Genomic DNA, 16,856 nt, shown 5'->3' on the forward strand with positions numbered 1-16,856 from the left:
ATGCATGTACCGTAGTTCATGAACTGGATATTTTTTTGTTGGGTACTTTGTTGGCAGAGATAAGGAAATCAATTCATATGTAGAGAAATGCACGGATGTGCAGCTTCAAAATCTGACTAATCCCTACCTACCCAATAAGTTAAATAGGCTGCTCTATGTACATAAACACATCAATAGTAAGTTAACTTAACCAAAACTTCCTATTAGACAGATAACAGAATTTATGTACGCAAAGCAGAATAGCATTTAAAGAGGGTATTTAGAAACAAAGATACCAAACACATTAATATAATAAATTTATTATGCCGATAGGTGCCAACCTATATACGTTTATGAATTTATAAAATAGTTATGTAAGCCAACCAAAATTATAACTTAGACTTCACGAAAGTAAATAAAAAAAAAAAGAATCAGATTGTATTGCCTTATGAGCAGGAAGCTCGCGAAGATTAAAACGCATAGACATACTTAATGATATTTCAGTTTTTTTTATAATGAATTTTAAATAAATTTTGTAATTTAAAATGGGAATGCTGGCGTCGCCACTTATTTAGAAGGCACTTAGGTAAACCAGGTAAGGGGCCACCGAAATTTAGGTGCGTCGGTTGCCATGGTTTTTGAGGGTGGGCTAAGCACCGGGCGTCGCAGCAACACCCGCGGCGCCCCTCTATATATTCGGCCCTTTATGTTTATTTCCCTTTTGGTTCTTTTATTTTAATTTCAGCATTTTTTTTCTCTTTGATTTTATCGTTTGGTAACCGGTCACGTCCGGTTCGGTAATTTTTCTTGCGTCAGTTTTTGAATTTTGAATTTAGATTTTTGAATTTTTTGAATGTTAACGGTCTGTCCGTGGCATCCGGTTCGGCCGGATGTCGTTTCAGTTTGAATTTATAAGCGTTTTGAGTCGGTCTCTGCGCTTCTGCCAGGTTTTTTTTTTTTATTTGACAGCTTTTCGTTTTGATAGGCATGATAGGAACTTTTTTCTGTTTATGGCGCAGGAACAGTAAGGCTGGCAAGGACCCGCCCCAGCCGACAATGACTAGCCACTGTGCACCACAACATCATGCAGACCGCCTTCCTTACTGCTTCCATTGTAAATGCGTTACCATAACACGTCCCATCATATTTCTATACCCTCACAAGTGGACCAAAAACTTTCTCGTATTGATAACCATCTTCATAACGCAATAGCACTTGTGATGGTTCAGTATCTATACCTGGCTTCTCTAAATCCTGAAATTTTGCATCAATATTTTCCTTCCATAATTCCCCTAATTTGTTTATTTGTGCTGCTGATATTTGTCGTGCACGCCACTGCTCTTGCTCGGTAGGCACCTTAACCAGCCACGGCAAAAACTAAAGATCAGTTATAAGTGGCTTCCATTGTTTTTGATCCCAATTCATATACATTACGTACGCCACACGAGTAACATTTTAGTACTGTTTCTCCAAGTGGACCTTCAGAATGTAGGGTGACTTCCCTGTGTTTAGCACTCACCGAAAGATTAACAATTTGGGATCCAGATGTGCTTCCACGCCCATTGCAAAATCATTTTTTGCAATTATTGCATATCACTTCGTCGTCGAAATTGTTGTTGCACAAGTTTGCTTTGTTTCGTTCGCCGTTTCCACAATTTCTCTGCACAAAAAGCACACTTTTTTCACCCTTATTTACCACTATCTGTTGACGAGAAATTTTTTTCGTTGTGCACTTCTTAAGAAAACTATCCCCATTTTTCAATAATAGCTGGCAAACTTTTGTAAAAGTATATTTTTTTAAATTTTCGAGAAAATTATTCCTTTTTGTATCCAATAAACTTTTTTACTCAGTCGGAAAGTAAAGCACACAGATGAGTAGTGATGAACGATATTTCACTATCGATGATTGCATCCCCGCTATCACTATTAGTATTGGAATTTCATGCTGAAGGAAAATCGCCAATCGCTATAATCGCTATTGGCGTTATTCTGCCAGAGGTGATTGTCATTCAAAAGAATCGAATGAAGGAAAATCGCCAATCACTGATATATTTGGATTGCAATAGCTATAGCTATTAGCGATTTGTCAATAGCGGCGATGCAGTCACCAATAGCGAAATATCGTTCCATCACTATCCGCAACCTTTTTGCGATGAATATCGTTTGAGACAAAGTGTACGATATTTCCAATTTATTTTTTTACTCCCCTATCACCCCAAAACACACAAACGTCTCACATAGCTTTCGCTGGCACTGAAACTGATTTAGGAGCCGAAAATAGGCCCATCCCTGCATTACAGGATCATAAATTGGTGCTAACATATTTACTTTTGCAGCTTGCTTAACAAATACATCGTCACTTTCTTGTATGTCAATTTCCTTTGCACTTCGCCGTTTATCCGCATATTCAATAATTCCTCAATTTTCTTTTCAACTACTGCTTCCGTCGTCGCGTCAAGTTCGGTTTTCCCCACAACTCAACCGCGTGCTATAAAAGGACGTATTCATGCGGTTGAGAATAAAATGGCGGATAGTGCAGGAATCGAAGTCACAAAAATCAATTTAAAAAATGTATCGTACTTGGAAGTGATAACCTCGTGTTTTAATAAGCTTACGCTTTAACCATGTGAACTAATAATGCAAATTGACAAAAATATATTAATGCAACCGGTCAAAATCCGGATCAGTTAAAATCAAATAACATTATTAAAATGTTTAAAAATATTGTCATCATAGAAATTTAATTAAAAATTACAAGAAATAAAAGCATATATGTAAGTAAAACTTTCGTTTTACACATATACATAACTGATATCTAAAAGCAATTAACGGAACATGTAACGGGGTAGAGATTACCTCATACATAAATTACAAAAATACATATAACTCCACCGAGGACAAACAATGGGATAGATAATATCTTCATATTTTAATGTACAGTCATGTATACATGACTAGAGTGAATATAAATTCTATAAAATATAACACTAAATACGAAGGAAATGCTTTTACAAAAATAATAAACCGGAAAAATAATTACCATAATTTAATGGGTAATTAATAACTAAAGACAAATTGAATATAACCTGGCGTGGTGCCATGAAAAAACCGAACCTAATTGAAAATAATTTGAAAATAACCTGGCGCGGTGCCATTTAAAATACCATTACAAAGCACGGATAGTTAAATACAAATAGCAAGCTGCTACACATGGTTCTGGCCATTTGGTATTACCATTGTGTACTAGTGGAGCCAAAATTACATACATACTTTGGAAAGTTAATCCAGAAATTAATCATCTTATGCATTGGACAATAACCTGGAACTGGGACTTTTAACGATAAGAAGGTCCTCCTCCAACGCAATCAAATCTCGAAAAAAAAACTACTTCATTTAATGGAATGCTAACAACGACATTTTTAATTTTCCCAATTAGTTTTGGTTTTTTCTTTCCTTGCTTCACATTTAATTCCATTTACACATTTTCCAATTTTCAACACACCCAATTCTGTTGCTGTATCACAACCAATTAAAACCGTCCCTCCCTTGCATGACATAGAATTCAGCTACAACTTCCTTATCTCCTACCTTAATAATGGCTCCGAATACACCAACAATTGTTAGTACATGTCCTCCATATGCTTTAAAAACTTTACCAGTTTCTTTACGTTGATTAAATACCTTTATTTTCTTTGCTTTTAATTGTGTACATGTCATAAAATCTATTAGATTGTACTTTGAACCCGAATATATAATAGCAATAGCTTCAACTTTGCCAATTTCCCATTTAATCTTATTTCCAACATCATTTTGAAAAATACAAAACAAATTATTATCATTACCTTCCAAAGCTACACTTTCATCAACAAATTTCACAATATCATTGGTTGTCTTTTGTCGTTTTGATGTCAAAAATTCATTTTCATTTTCCAATGTATTTGAAAATTTCCCACCAGATATATTCAACCCAATTCCAAACAAAAATTCCGTGCGAGTTTTTTCCCTTCTCCCATTCCTCGTATTGTAAACAAAAATTCCTTGTGAGTTTTTTCTTTTCTCCCTTTCCTCCTATTCTGAACAATGTTCGACAAAGCGGAAACCGGTATGAGAGAAAAGTAGGTATTGTAACGATTTTACTTGCAAATCCTCTTATTTGCAATCCTCTGCTAAGTTCGAATCACTAAACTGTTGAGTAAATAACTCCAATATTTAATAATGGAAAAATGGCCTTTATTAAAGTACTTCACAATAACACTCAAACTGTGCAACGATATCTTGCTTAATAACCAAACTGATTGATAACTCAAATGAAACTTTACTATTGGCCGCCAGATCGCGTGCTTAATCAATAACTGATTGATAGCTCAACTTAAACTGAATTCCAGCGTCTCTACATCTGTCGCCTTTTATACTCTTTGATTTTAATTTTAACATTCGCATCTTCTAGGCGCTTCCAGAATCTACTAGTAAATTAGCTCTCAAACATCTCAGCTGTAACTACAACTGCACAATTTTATAGTTTTTCTCATTGCATACTTATAGAAGTATCTCAGATATATGCATGTATTTGTGCATTGACTCTCCGCTGCTCGTATACGTACGTGGTACATATATGTAGACGCAGTTATTGTTTCGTTTATGTAGATACATGATGATTGAATTATTGATGCGCATTCACGTCACTGCTTAGCATCGGCTAATAGCTGGCAGCACTCCTTAGTTTTACTAATATTCGTAACACTGCCCTCCACCTAAGTCTGATCGTCGGGATCAGACAAATCTCTCGATCTAAACGCTGCTAGCATCGCCAAATGTACCACTCTTCTACTCCGTGGTTTCTCAATGCTTTGTATGCGGTAGATGGTATCACTGATCTTCTTCACAACCTTGTACGGGCCTTCCCAACTGCACCGAAATTTGGATGGAACACCTTTCCGCCGCTGAGGATTGTATTACCATACCAAATCTCCCGCCAAGAAACCTTTTGAATTATTGTTCTCATGGTACTTGTGTTTCATCGTACTACTCAATACCCTGGTTCGTTCCTTCACACTCTGTTTGGCCGATGAACTACTTCGTAGAGCTTGCGCTGGACGGATTTGCTTTGCATAATCAGTATCGTTCCCACGTTTCCCCAGAGTAGTGCGCTCTGGCTTGAAACTACCCTCGCATTCTTTCTCGGAAATTCGTTGCTTCGTTTTCCTGCGTCTTTTAGGTTTTGTCAATGCCAGTGTTTCTCTCACAGGTACTTTTGATTTTGATTTATTTGGCCCAATCGATCTATCAACTTTTGCCTTTGACTTTCGTGGTCTTTGTCGAGTCTTTTCCACCAGTACCCGATTACTGCTGAACTCTTTTTCCAAACTAAAGTTAAGTGGTATGTCCTGGTTCTTATAGCGCATAATTTTTCTCCGCATATCGATCCTGATGTCATGGTCAACCAAGAAGTCCACTCCCAATAAGACTTCATCAACGATCTCCGCCACAACGAATTTGTGTAGAACCATTACTTTTCCAATTAATACCTCACATACCACTTCGCCTTGGACTTGATTATACTCGCCTGTGACCGTACGCAACCTTGCTCGAGGTAATGACTTTACTCTCCTGTAGACCAAATCAGATCGAATCAAGGAATGAGATGCCCCCGTATCTACAGTCAGTACACGCTCTTTACCCTCCACATTCCCTCTGATGGTAAGACTGCTTGATTTCCTTCCAATCTGCGACACAGATATCACAGGACATTCAATAGCCGGGGCAAGTTTTCGTTCTTTACATCCGACACGCTCTTGCTCATTTCTGCTAGCTTTGCGTTTACGGCCACCCACATTGTTGGAACTATTAGGACCAAGATCGCAATGGCGTGCAATGTGACCTAGGTTGCCGCACTGGAAACATTTAATAACTCCGGCATTCTTCTGTTGAGATCCCTTCAGTGCTTCCAAAATTGTGTCTACCCACTCTGGCCTTTCTACTTCCACACGGCGTGCTTTGAAAACTGGTTTACTCAATAATGACGCCGTTTCCTGAGTCAATGCATGGGATACCGTTTCAGAAAATGTTTGATTTGGGTTCGGGTATGTGGCTCGCTTCGTTTCGACGTCCCGTATGCCATTTATAAAGCTCTGAATCTTCACTCTTTCCGTGTATTCCACGGGTGCATCCGCATTTGCAAGATGAGCCAATCTTTCAATGTCCGAAGCAAACTCCTGCAAAGTCTCGTTTGCTTTTTGGTAGCGGTTTTGCAACTCAATTTGGAATATCTGTTTTCTATGCTCGCTTCCATAACGTCGTTCCACAGCAGCCATCAATGCTTCATAATTGTTCCGTTCGTACTCTGGAATCGTCTGTATGATTTCCGCTGCAGGCCCTTTCAATGCCACGAACAGTGCAGCAACTTTATCTTCCGCATTCCAGTTGTTCACTGCTGCGGTTTTCTCAAACTGTAGCTTGAAAACCTGGAAAGGAACAGAACCGTCAAAGGATGGTGTTTTTACCTTTGGATTACTCGCTTAATCTGCTGGGCGATTTAGTTGCAACTCCTGTATACGATCTTTCAAAGCATCCATCTCGGCTTCCATTTTATTTTGTCGTCCACTAAAAGCCTCCAGCTGCGATGAGACTTTTGTTTCCTGTGCCTCCAGCTTCGTTGAGATACGCTCTTCCTGGGCTTCGAGTTGTAATGTTATGCGTGCCTCTTGCTCTTTTAATTGTTCTGCAATTTGTGACGCCATGTGTGTTTTCTGTTCATCTATTTGTGCTTCAATCTTCGCTGTTATACGGTTCTCCTGCGATTCCAGCTGAGATGACATTTGCGACGACATTTCGGATATACGTGTCTCCTGTGCTTCAATCTTGGATGTTATACGTGTCTCCTGCGATTCCAGTTGAGATGTTATATCTGTCTTTTGTACTTCGAGCTGTGTTGACATATCGGTTGATATTTGTGACGACATTTGCTTCAGCACTGCTAGTATCGCGTTAGTGTCTACACACGCCAATGGATTCGTAGTCTATATCTTCTCCTCCAATTTGGTCGCTGGTTCTTCCACTTCAGGATAAAAGACATACTCGTCCACATCAATTCCTTCCAACTCCATTACCTCTCGTAGCCGTGCTTGAAGTTCGATCTTATTGCCGGTTGTATTCAATCCACGGCTCTCCAACTCCTTCAGTTGCTGGATTTTCAATTCACTGAACTTTGCCATGTCCTTGTTATCCTCTGGAATTTATTCAACAATTCCTCTTCTGACACCAATTGTAACGATTTTACTTGCAAATCCTCTTATTTGCAATCCTCTGCTAAGTTCGAATCACTAAACTGTTGAATAAATAACTCCAATATTGAATAATGGAAAAATGGCCTTTATTAAAGTTCTTCACAATAACACTCAAACTGTGCAACGAATATCTTGCTTAATAATCAAACTGATTGCTAACTTAAATGAAACTCTACTATTGGCCGCCAGATCGCGTGCTTAATCAATAACTGATTGATAGCTCAACTCAAACTGAATTCCAGCGTCTCTATATCTGTCGCCTTTTATACTCTTTGATTTTAACATTCGCATCTTCTAGGCGCTTCCAGAATCTACTAGTAAATTAGCTCTCAAACATCTCAGCTGTAACTACAATTGCACAATTTTATAGTTTTTCTCATTGCATACTTATAGGAGTATCTCAGATATATGCATGTATTTGTGCATTGACTCTCCGCTGCTCGTATACGTACATGGTACATATATGTAGACGCAGTTATTGTTTCGTTTATGTAGATACATGATGATTGAATTATTGATGTGCACTCACGTCACTGCTTAGCATCGGCTTAGAGCTGGCAGCACTCCTTAGTTTTACTAATATTCGTAACAGTATTATGAATGTGAGTGAGAGGGAGATTTCTCTGCCATTACTTAGAAGTTTTTTCACTTGTTAAATTAAAGGGAATGCATCGAAAGGAAATTGGTTCTTTTGAGAAAGAACACTTATTTGTACAAATTTGTGCTAAAATATGTACATTCTACCACAATATTCTTTATTTTAAGTCGAAAATTATATCATAAGCAACGGAAGAAATTGCGCAAGGATTTCTTAAGAAGGCTTAAATAGATTTTGGCATATGACGAAAGACGAATTCAACTCGCCTTGGCCGCCAGAAAATTACTTTGCTGAATGGAAGCAGCCAACTCCGGCGGATTTGTGTTATCCCGCCGTCTTCTTCTTCTTATGCTCCTCTGTTGATGTTGCTATGGCACCAATTTATTACTCATTTCAGTGAATACCACATGAAATGCAATACTGTGCATGGTTTTCTTAATTTCAAAAAAATTTGCAACAATAATTAAACTTTTAAATTTTTTAAACAAAATAAGAAATGGGCAACGAAATTGCCATTGCAAAACAGCTGACTTCGAAAATTCGAAATTCCTATTCCCCAATTATTGGTCTCCCTAGGAGTAAGGAATTGGAGGAATTTTTCCGCGGGAATAAAAAAATTCGCATCGCCTTGTTTCAGCATTTCTCTTCTAAGCGCAACTGAACGACATTTTTCTATAATCTTATCTCTCACATTTTCCTCTAATTTATCTCCAAAATTCCATCTCTCTGCTTGTTGTTTCAAACGCATTACATGTACAGTGACACTTTCATTAAGCTGCAGATTTTGCAGCGGGATTTTGGCCAAAGTGTCAGTAAATAATAATTACCTGTAAATATACACATATTTATATTTTTACATATTACATATTTATGCTTTTATTTATTTGAAAATTTTCTTTCTTTCTACAAGACAATATTTATTCTTTTGTTTGTTTTGCCATTTTGTTTAGGATTTCTTCATGAGTTACTTCAATAGTAGAGTGGATGTTGAGTAGAGACAGCCCATTCATCCTCTCCTGGCCCATTGTATTTCTTAGATAAGTTTTTAACCTTCGAAGGGAAGAGAAAGAGCGTTCGCTAGGAGCAACGGAAACTGGAAGCGCCGCACAGTGGCGCCTTTTGAGTTTTTTCTTTGCAAGAATCATAACTTTTGAGCCAATGAAGATATTTAAAAAATGTAAAATGCAAATGAAAGCTAATTATTTGAAGTGTGAAAGCTCAGAATGTCACAGATACAGGGTGCTTCAAAAAAATTCGTCAAAATCGAAAATTTTTAGAAAAATGCAAAAACAAAAAGTTTTTAGTAAAAAATAAAAAAAATAAAATGAGATTTGTCTTACAATGACGTATTTAAGCACTAAATAAGATAAACTAATGATTTTGATAAGATAGTGTGGCACTGCCCACTTATGATAAAAAGTTGTATCTAAGTATTCACGTAATCAATAACTACCAAAATCGATAGACGTTTTGTTTCTTTTAAATGGCAATACTCTTATAAAACTCAAATGTCCGTTTTTGGTGCCACAATAACAAGGTGCTTCAAAATTCATCGTAAAATTTTACATGTTTTTTTTTTTTAATTTACAAGCCAAATATGTATTTTATTAATAACTAAAAGTTATTGAAAGTGGTTCAATGAAATTTTATTTGAGCTAAAGATTAAACAGCCAACGAATTTTGGAAAAGGAGAGTGGCACTGCCCATTTATGCTAAAAAGTTTGATCTTAGTAACCGCTTTACCAATTTGTACCAAACTCGATAGACGTATTGATTTCTATAAAAATTTAATACTCGTTTGAAGGCGAAATGGCTAAGCTTTAAAATAAATTTGATAAACTTTAGAGAAATGCAATAAATAAAAGTATATATTTATAAATTACTAAATTAATTAATTCTTTTATTTGAAATAAAAAATTAACTTGTACATAGATATTTTATTTAGATTAGTAAATCTCTTTTTCATTGTTGTGATTAGAAGTGAGAAACTTATTTTATCTTAACATAGTCATCGTCACTGGATCATATATCTAACAAAGCAACCATTTCTGAGCTATACACATCTGTAAGATCTTTTTGTGTTCTTACATACCTCGTAGATAATATGACTGGATCAGAAGAGATAGCTAACATGTTGAAAAGGTCTTCGTTTTGTCTAACTCGTGATACTTTGCAGGTGTGCATACATCTATATCTTTTGTAGTCCTTGTTCTTAGATTCTTGAGCTTCTTCAGACAATTCTCCTAATGGTAAGCACTGGTACTCTATTAAATCTTTTCCATGTGCTAAAATGTTATGTAACGTTTGTGTAAGTTTCTTCTCAGGATACTTTTGATGCAGCAATTTTGTATTTTTAGATGCATATTCTCCAAATTTGGGTCCATTTACTGGTTATAGCAATTTAAAATATTTAAAATTACTCCCAATCTTTTCACAATATCTCTATCAACTCCTGTTAAGCGAGCAGTCACTTCATCGTTTTAAAAAAATCTTCTTGAGGAGTTACCATCCTTTGTATTTCCGTATCCATACTTTGGACAGTCAACTCTAAGGCCAATCTCTTTATAGAATGCATCCTGAATTATTTTTTTCTCCTGTTTTTTTTCTCCTTACATGTTGTATTGTCGTCGAAAACTTCTCCTTGTTGTGGTAGTGTATAAGCCAGCTTCAAAACAAATTCCATACATCTTATCCTAATTCGTCAGTTATTGAATCATCAAGATTTTCAAAGTCCTTTTGGATCTTCTTACAAATTGGACATTTCATTATAGATGTCGTATTTGTTATTAAGTTCAAAACTTTTCCATCGACCATTGTTAGAAGAAAATCATGCTTTATTGTAATGGCATTCCACTTAGTTATAAATGCTAGCTCCTTTGGCAGTGATTTCAACTTTTCTTCAGTGAAACTTTGAAGGAGTCGTGTAGACGTATGATCCATTAGGTTTTGTAGCTCAATTTCGGCTGATACTTCGGTTATTTTGGGACTTAGAGGAACTGCTTCTTTCTTGGCTTGAGTAATTTTTTTGTATCCAGGTAAAATATCGGCATTACGTTGCAATAACGACTTACGCAATATAATATATTTTTTCTTCGTTAAACCGAGATCTATAAACAGCGCCAAAGCTTCTTCGGGAGTGTATTTCCCAGGTAGCGCATTTGGTGGTGTGGGAATGCTCTTTTTGATCATCATCAGTCGCACTGGACTTGCTACCGCAACTGCTTCTGTTATATGAGACTTCACGTAATAGCCAGTGCTTCTGAAAGATGAGTCGTGGCCATAGCTTTTGTGGTATCAGACAGCTTCCTTTTCCTTGTGTAGGTAGAACACTCTTCTATGGGTTTTATTGGTCTCCCTCTAGTTGGATTGGTTGACGTGCTAAGCGTTATTTCGTCCAAAAAATTTTTGCAGCTAGCCACTTTTCATGCTTACTTAGAAATTTTGAATTGTTACGATAGACGTCCTTCCATTTTCTTTCTATCATAATGTATTGTAAACCAATTTTCTCTTCCAGACCTTCCTTTTCTTTAATGCTTGCTTCACTTGCTAATTCTCTCATAATATCCTCAACGAAGTCCCGTCTTTACTTTGTAGATTTAAACACCGTAAATAGTTTCGAGTTTTCTAAATACATATTAGAATTGGCTTCGAGTGTATCTGACTAAATATTAAACTGTGAACTATATTTAACAAGTAAGGAAGGTTAAGTTCGGGTGTAACCGAACATTACATACTCAGTTGAGAGCTATGGTGACAACATAAGGGAAAATAACCATGTAGGAAAATGAACCGAGGGAAAACCTGGAATATGTTTGTATGACATATGTATCAAATGAAAGGCATTAAAGAGTATTTTATGAGGGAGTGGGCCATAGTTCTATAGGTGGACGCCATTTAGGGATATAGCCATAAAGGTGGATCAGGGTTGACTCTAGAATGCGTTTGTACGATATGGGTATCAAATGAAAGGTGTTAATGAGTATTTTAAAAGGGAGTAATCCTTAGGTCCATAGGTGGACGCCGTTTCGAGATATCGCCACAAAGGTGGACCAGGGGTGACTCTAGAATGTGTTTGTACGATATGGGTATCAAATTATAGGTATTAATGAGGGTTTTAAAAGGGAGTGCTGGTTGTTGTATAGGTGGTCGCCTTTTCGAGATATCGCCATAAAGGTGGACCAGGGGTGACTCTAGAATGCGTTTGTACGATATGGGTATCAAATGAAAGGTGTTAATGAGTATTTTAAAAGGGAGTAATCCTTAGTTCCATAGGTGGACGCCGTTTCGAGATATCGCCATAAAGGTGGACCAGGGGTGACCCTAGAATTTGTTTGTACGACATGTGTATCAAATGAAAGGCATTAAAGAGTATTTTATGAGGGAGTGGGCCATAGTTCTATAGGTGGACGCCATTTAGGGATATAGCCATAAAGGTGGATCAGGGTTCACTCTAGAATGCGTTTGTACGATATGGGTATCAAATGAAAGGTATTAATGAGTATTTTAAAAGGGCGTGGACCTAAGTTCTATAGATGGACGCCTTTTCGAGATATCGCCGTAAAGATGGACCAGGGGTGACTCTAGAATGCGTTTGTACGATATGGGTATCAAATGAAAGGTGTTAATGAGCATTTTAAAAGGAAGTAATCCTTAGTTCCATAGGTGGACGCCGTTTCGAGATATCGCCATAAAGGTGGACCAGTGGTGACCCTAGAATTTGTTGGCACAATATGGGCATCAAACGAAAGGTGTTAATGAGTATTTTAAAAGGGAGTGGGCCTTAGTTCTATAGGTGGACGCCGTTTCGGGATATCGCCATAAAGGTGGGCCAGGGGTGACTCTAGAATGTGTTTGTGCAATATGGGTATCAAACGAAAGGATTTAATGAGTATTTTAAGAGGGAGTGGGCCTTAGTTCTATAGGTGGACGCATTTTCGGGGTATCGCAATAAAGGTGGACCAGGGGTGACCCTAGAATTGGTTTGTACGATATGGGTCTCAAATGAAAGGTGTTAATGAGTATTTTTAAAAGGGAGTGGGCCTTCGTTTTATAGGTGTTCGCCTTTCGAGATATCGCCATAAAGGTGGACCAGGGGTGACCCTAGAATGAGTTTGTACGATATGGGTATCAAATTAAAGGTATTAATGAGAGTTTTAAAAGGGAGTGGTGGTAGTTGTATATGTGAAGGCGTTTTCCAGATATCGACCAAAATGTGGACCAGGGTGACCCAGAACATCATCTGTTGGATACCGCTAATTTATTTATATATGTAATAACTGCCAAGATTTTAAGGGTTTTTTATTTCGCCCTGCAGAACTTTTTCATTTTCTTCTACTTAATATGGTAGGTGTCACAACCATTTTATAAAGTTTTTTCTAAAGTTATATTTCGCGTCAATAAAACAATCCAATTACTTTACCATATTTCATCCCTTTTTTCGTATTTGGTATAGAATTATGGCATTTTTTTCATTTTTCGTAATTTTCGATATCGAAAAAGTGGGCGTGGTCATAGTCGGATTTCGTTCATTTTTCATACCAAGATAAAGTGAGTTCAGATAAGTACGTGAACTGAGTTTAGTAAAGATATATCGATTTTTGCTCAAGTTATCGTGTTAACGGCCATGCGGAAGGACAGACGGAAGACTGTGTATAAAAACTGGGCGTGACATCAACCGATTTCGCCCAGTTTCACAGAAAACAGTTAACGCCATAAAATCTATGCCCCTACCAAATTTCAAAAGGATTGGTTAATTTTTGTTCGACTTATGGCGATAAAAGTATCCTAGACAAATTAAATGAAAAAGGGCGGAGCCGCGCCCATTTTTAAATTTTCTTTTATATTTGTATTTTGTTGCACCATATCATTACTGGAGTTGAATGTTGACATAATTTACTTATATACTGTAAAGATATTAAATTTTTTGTTAAAATTTTACTTTAAAAAATTTTTTTTTTAAAGTGGGCGTGGTCCTTCTCCGATTTTGCTAATTTTTATTAAGCGTACATATAGTAATAAGAGTAACGTTCCTGCCAAATTTCATCATGATATCTTCAACGACTGCCAAATTACAGCTTGCAAAAGTTTTAAATTACCTTCTTTTAAAAGTGGGCGGTGCCACGCCCATTGTCCAAAATTTTACTAATTTTCTATTTTGCGTCATAAGTTCAACTCATCTACCAAGTTTCGTCGCTTTATCTGTCTTTTGTAATGAATTATCGCACTTTTTCGGTTTTTCGAAATTTTCGATATCGAAAAAGTGGGCGTGGTTATAGTCCGATATCGTTCATTTTAAATAGCGATCTGAGATGAGTGCTCAGGAACCTACATACCAAATTTCATCAAGATACCTCAAAATTTACTCAAGTTATCGTGGTAACGGCGGACGGACATGGCTCAATCAAATTTTTTTTCGATCCTGATTATTTTGATATATGGAAGTCTATATCTATCTCGATTCCTTTATATATGTACAACCAACCGTTATCCAATCAAACTTAATATACTCTGTGAGCTCTGCTCAACTGAGTATAAAAAAAATAAAAATAAAAGCATTTAAAACGGCTACAAAAATTACAAAATTTGAAATGAGGTTGTTGAGTGTTAGTGGCTTAAGGCTGTGGCTAGTGAAAAATTATTAGTTGGAAAAACAAGTAAAGAATATATAATACGTATAATACAAAAACTAAAAACGGAAATAATAAGACATTTTTCAAGTAATAATAAAAGAAACTAATAGGAAGCAGAAATAATACATAAATTAAAACCAATTACATTTAAAACAACAACAACGATACACGCTTTGAAAAACTGTACCAAAAAACTTGGTGAGAAAAACGAAAAACGGCACTAGCCACGCCGCCACAGTAATATGCTAAATAATACGCCAATTACACGGCACAAGTATCCTTGTGCCAATTACCAATTTGCACAAGGATTTGCCCGGTGTGTGCAGTGTTTGCGCTATTTGCGCAGAGAACTGCGCTAAAATCAAAACGATTTTGATATTTACGCATGCTGCAAAAATTGCACATGCTTTTTTCTTCGTGTGTGGTGAATGTTATACAGTTTACCTGTGGTTTCTGATAACATAACATCGCTTAAAAATTTTATTATCGAAGGCGTAAAGACCATATCTAGCTTGTACCAGGAATTCAATAAAAGTGAAAAAGCGTAATTATAAATAAAATGGAAAATAAACGCTTCTGGTGCCAGTTTTTTGACTTGTATCGTGAATTACCAGCACTGTGGAAAATAAGGAGTGCTGATTACAGCAATAGAACGCTAAAAAGCTAAAATTCATCTTATTGCCACAATCTTTCGGTTCCATATATTTAGATAAAATTTTCAGATGTCCTGCAGCATTTGTAGGTGATAATGCGATCTTTTTTCTATTGCAGGTGAAACATTTGCTAGCTAAATTTGTGTGCATAACTGCACCACCTATTCTGTGGATGGTGTTACTGTTAAAGCCGATTTACAATCTAATACATTAAAACCCTGCGACTAGAGAACACTGTTGGAAAATTAGATATTGTATGGCGCTCGAATCTTGGCGAAAAAGGACGTTTGCAAACGAGTCAATTGCAACGATTGGTATGTGCATATCAAGAACACTGAAATAGTTGATTCAATAACAATATTAATTTTACCATTGGTTTTATATTTCAGCCCTTTGAATACAAAGATGTACGCCTCGAAGTTATTGATGCACAAAATATTGTCAAAATAGGTGAAGCTTTTACGTTTGTTTGTCGTTTGTCCAATACTGCAGAACGTCCAATGGATTTAGTCGTCAAATTAGAAACACAACTTGAACTCAATTGTGATTATAGTGGTGCTGCAGAGTTTTCAATTGGTAAATTAGCATCAGGTGAACAACGTGAATTTCCGCTTACGGTGTGTCCAGCGCGTTTGGGACTTATCAAAATTAGTCCGTTGCTACTAACAAATATACTACAAAAGGAACAGTATATTATAGAAAAAGTGGTTGATGTATTTGTTGTAGATACAGATTATCATGAAGATGAAGCATTCCAAGTTAATAAATTTGTACGTTACGATAATGCAAGGCCAAAGCAAATGGAGGAGCGTACGCTGCAGCTGCAAGTGGTTTGAGACAAGTTTTAAAGGACATGTACATATAAGCTATTTATAAGGTGTTGATGTGTTTGGAGAAACATTTGAAATTGCTGGAAGTATTTCGTATAGGAAATGTGTAAGCATTTAGCAAACATTAGAAAAGCTATTGTTTGTATTTAATAGGTTTAAATAAAAATGTTACACTGTAAATTTAATCATAATTATCATACCGATGGGTTTGTATCACTGCGTTCACTGAACTTTGGACATCTTTTTTTACTTGTTGGAAAGGGTTTCTTAAGTTCATCTAAAATTTTTTCTTCCATTCAATCGGGTGGTATAAATTTGCCCCGTAAACTAGTTTTTGTTGTTGTAGCAATGTTTCGCCCCACCTAATAGCTGCGACCGATCACAAATTGTCATCAATATCCTCTAACGGGAGTCCAAGGAAACTTGCTGTTTCGACAGGGGTGGACCATAGTGAATGGGGTGTTAGAGGCGTTGGTTCCACATTACAATTAAAGAGATGGTTGTTGTCATGTGGGGACACATTGCAAGCGGGGCATACATTTTGTATGTCGGGGTTGATTCTGGATATGTAAGAGTTTAACCTGTTACAGTATCCAGAACGAAGTTGAGCCAGAGTGACTCGTGTTTCCCTGGGGAGTATGCGTTCCTCTTCCGCAAGTTTTGCGTACTGGATCTAAACTGTTTTCAATTAGAAAAAAAAGCTCAAATAACTTCGGCTGCCTGCGCTAAAGCAATTTTATTTTCCTTTTTGTTTCTGTTACCATTGTGTACACCCGCCGGCGTATGATGCTATGGTAACTACTTCTCGTAGGGAAGGGAACTTGAGGTACTCATACTGAACCACTGGTTGGTTTTTCCAAAACAGTACAAACGGGTCGACAGGT

General features: G+C 36.8%; 1 protein-coding gene across 2 annotated transcripts in view; it reads left to right on the forward strand.

The window, feature by feature from the left end:
• The window catches only part of LOC137252272 (probable trafficking protein particle complex subunit 13 homolog), an 87,760-nt gene extending 71,608 nt beyond the window's left edge, over positions 1–16,152 (forward strand). Inside the window, exons 2-3 of one of the 2 annotated variants that reach the window (XM_067787756.1) lie at positions 15,261–15,460; positions 15,532–16,152. In XM_067787756.1, the coding sequence (XP_067643857.1) occupies positions 15,643–15,978 (336 nt within the window). In that variant the 5' untranslated portion in view covers positions 15,261–15,460; positions 15,532–15,642 and the 3' untranslated portion in view covers positions 15,979–16,152. The remainder of the gene's footprint in view (positions 1–15,260; positions 15,461–15,531) is intronic. The other variant, XM_067787755.1, reaches the window with a different exon arrangement.
• The last annotated feature ends 704 nt before the right edge of the window (positions 16,153–16,856 follow it).

The sequence above is a fragment of the Eurosta solidaginis genome, chromosome 5 (genome assembly GCF_040869045.1).
Source record: "Eurosta solidaginis isolate ZX-2024a chromosome 5, ASM4086904v1, whole genome shotgun sequence".
In the NCBI taxonomy this organism is placed as follows: Eukaryota; Metazoa; Arthropoda; class Insecta; order Diptera; family Tephritidae; genus Eurosta; species Eurosta solidaginis.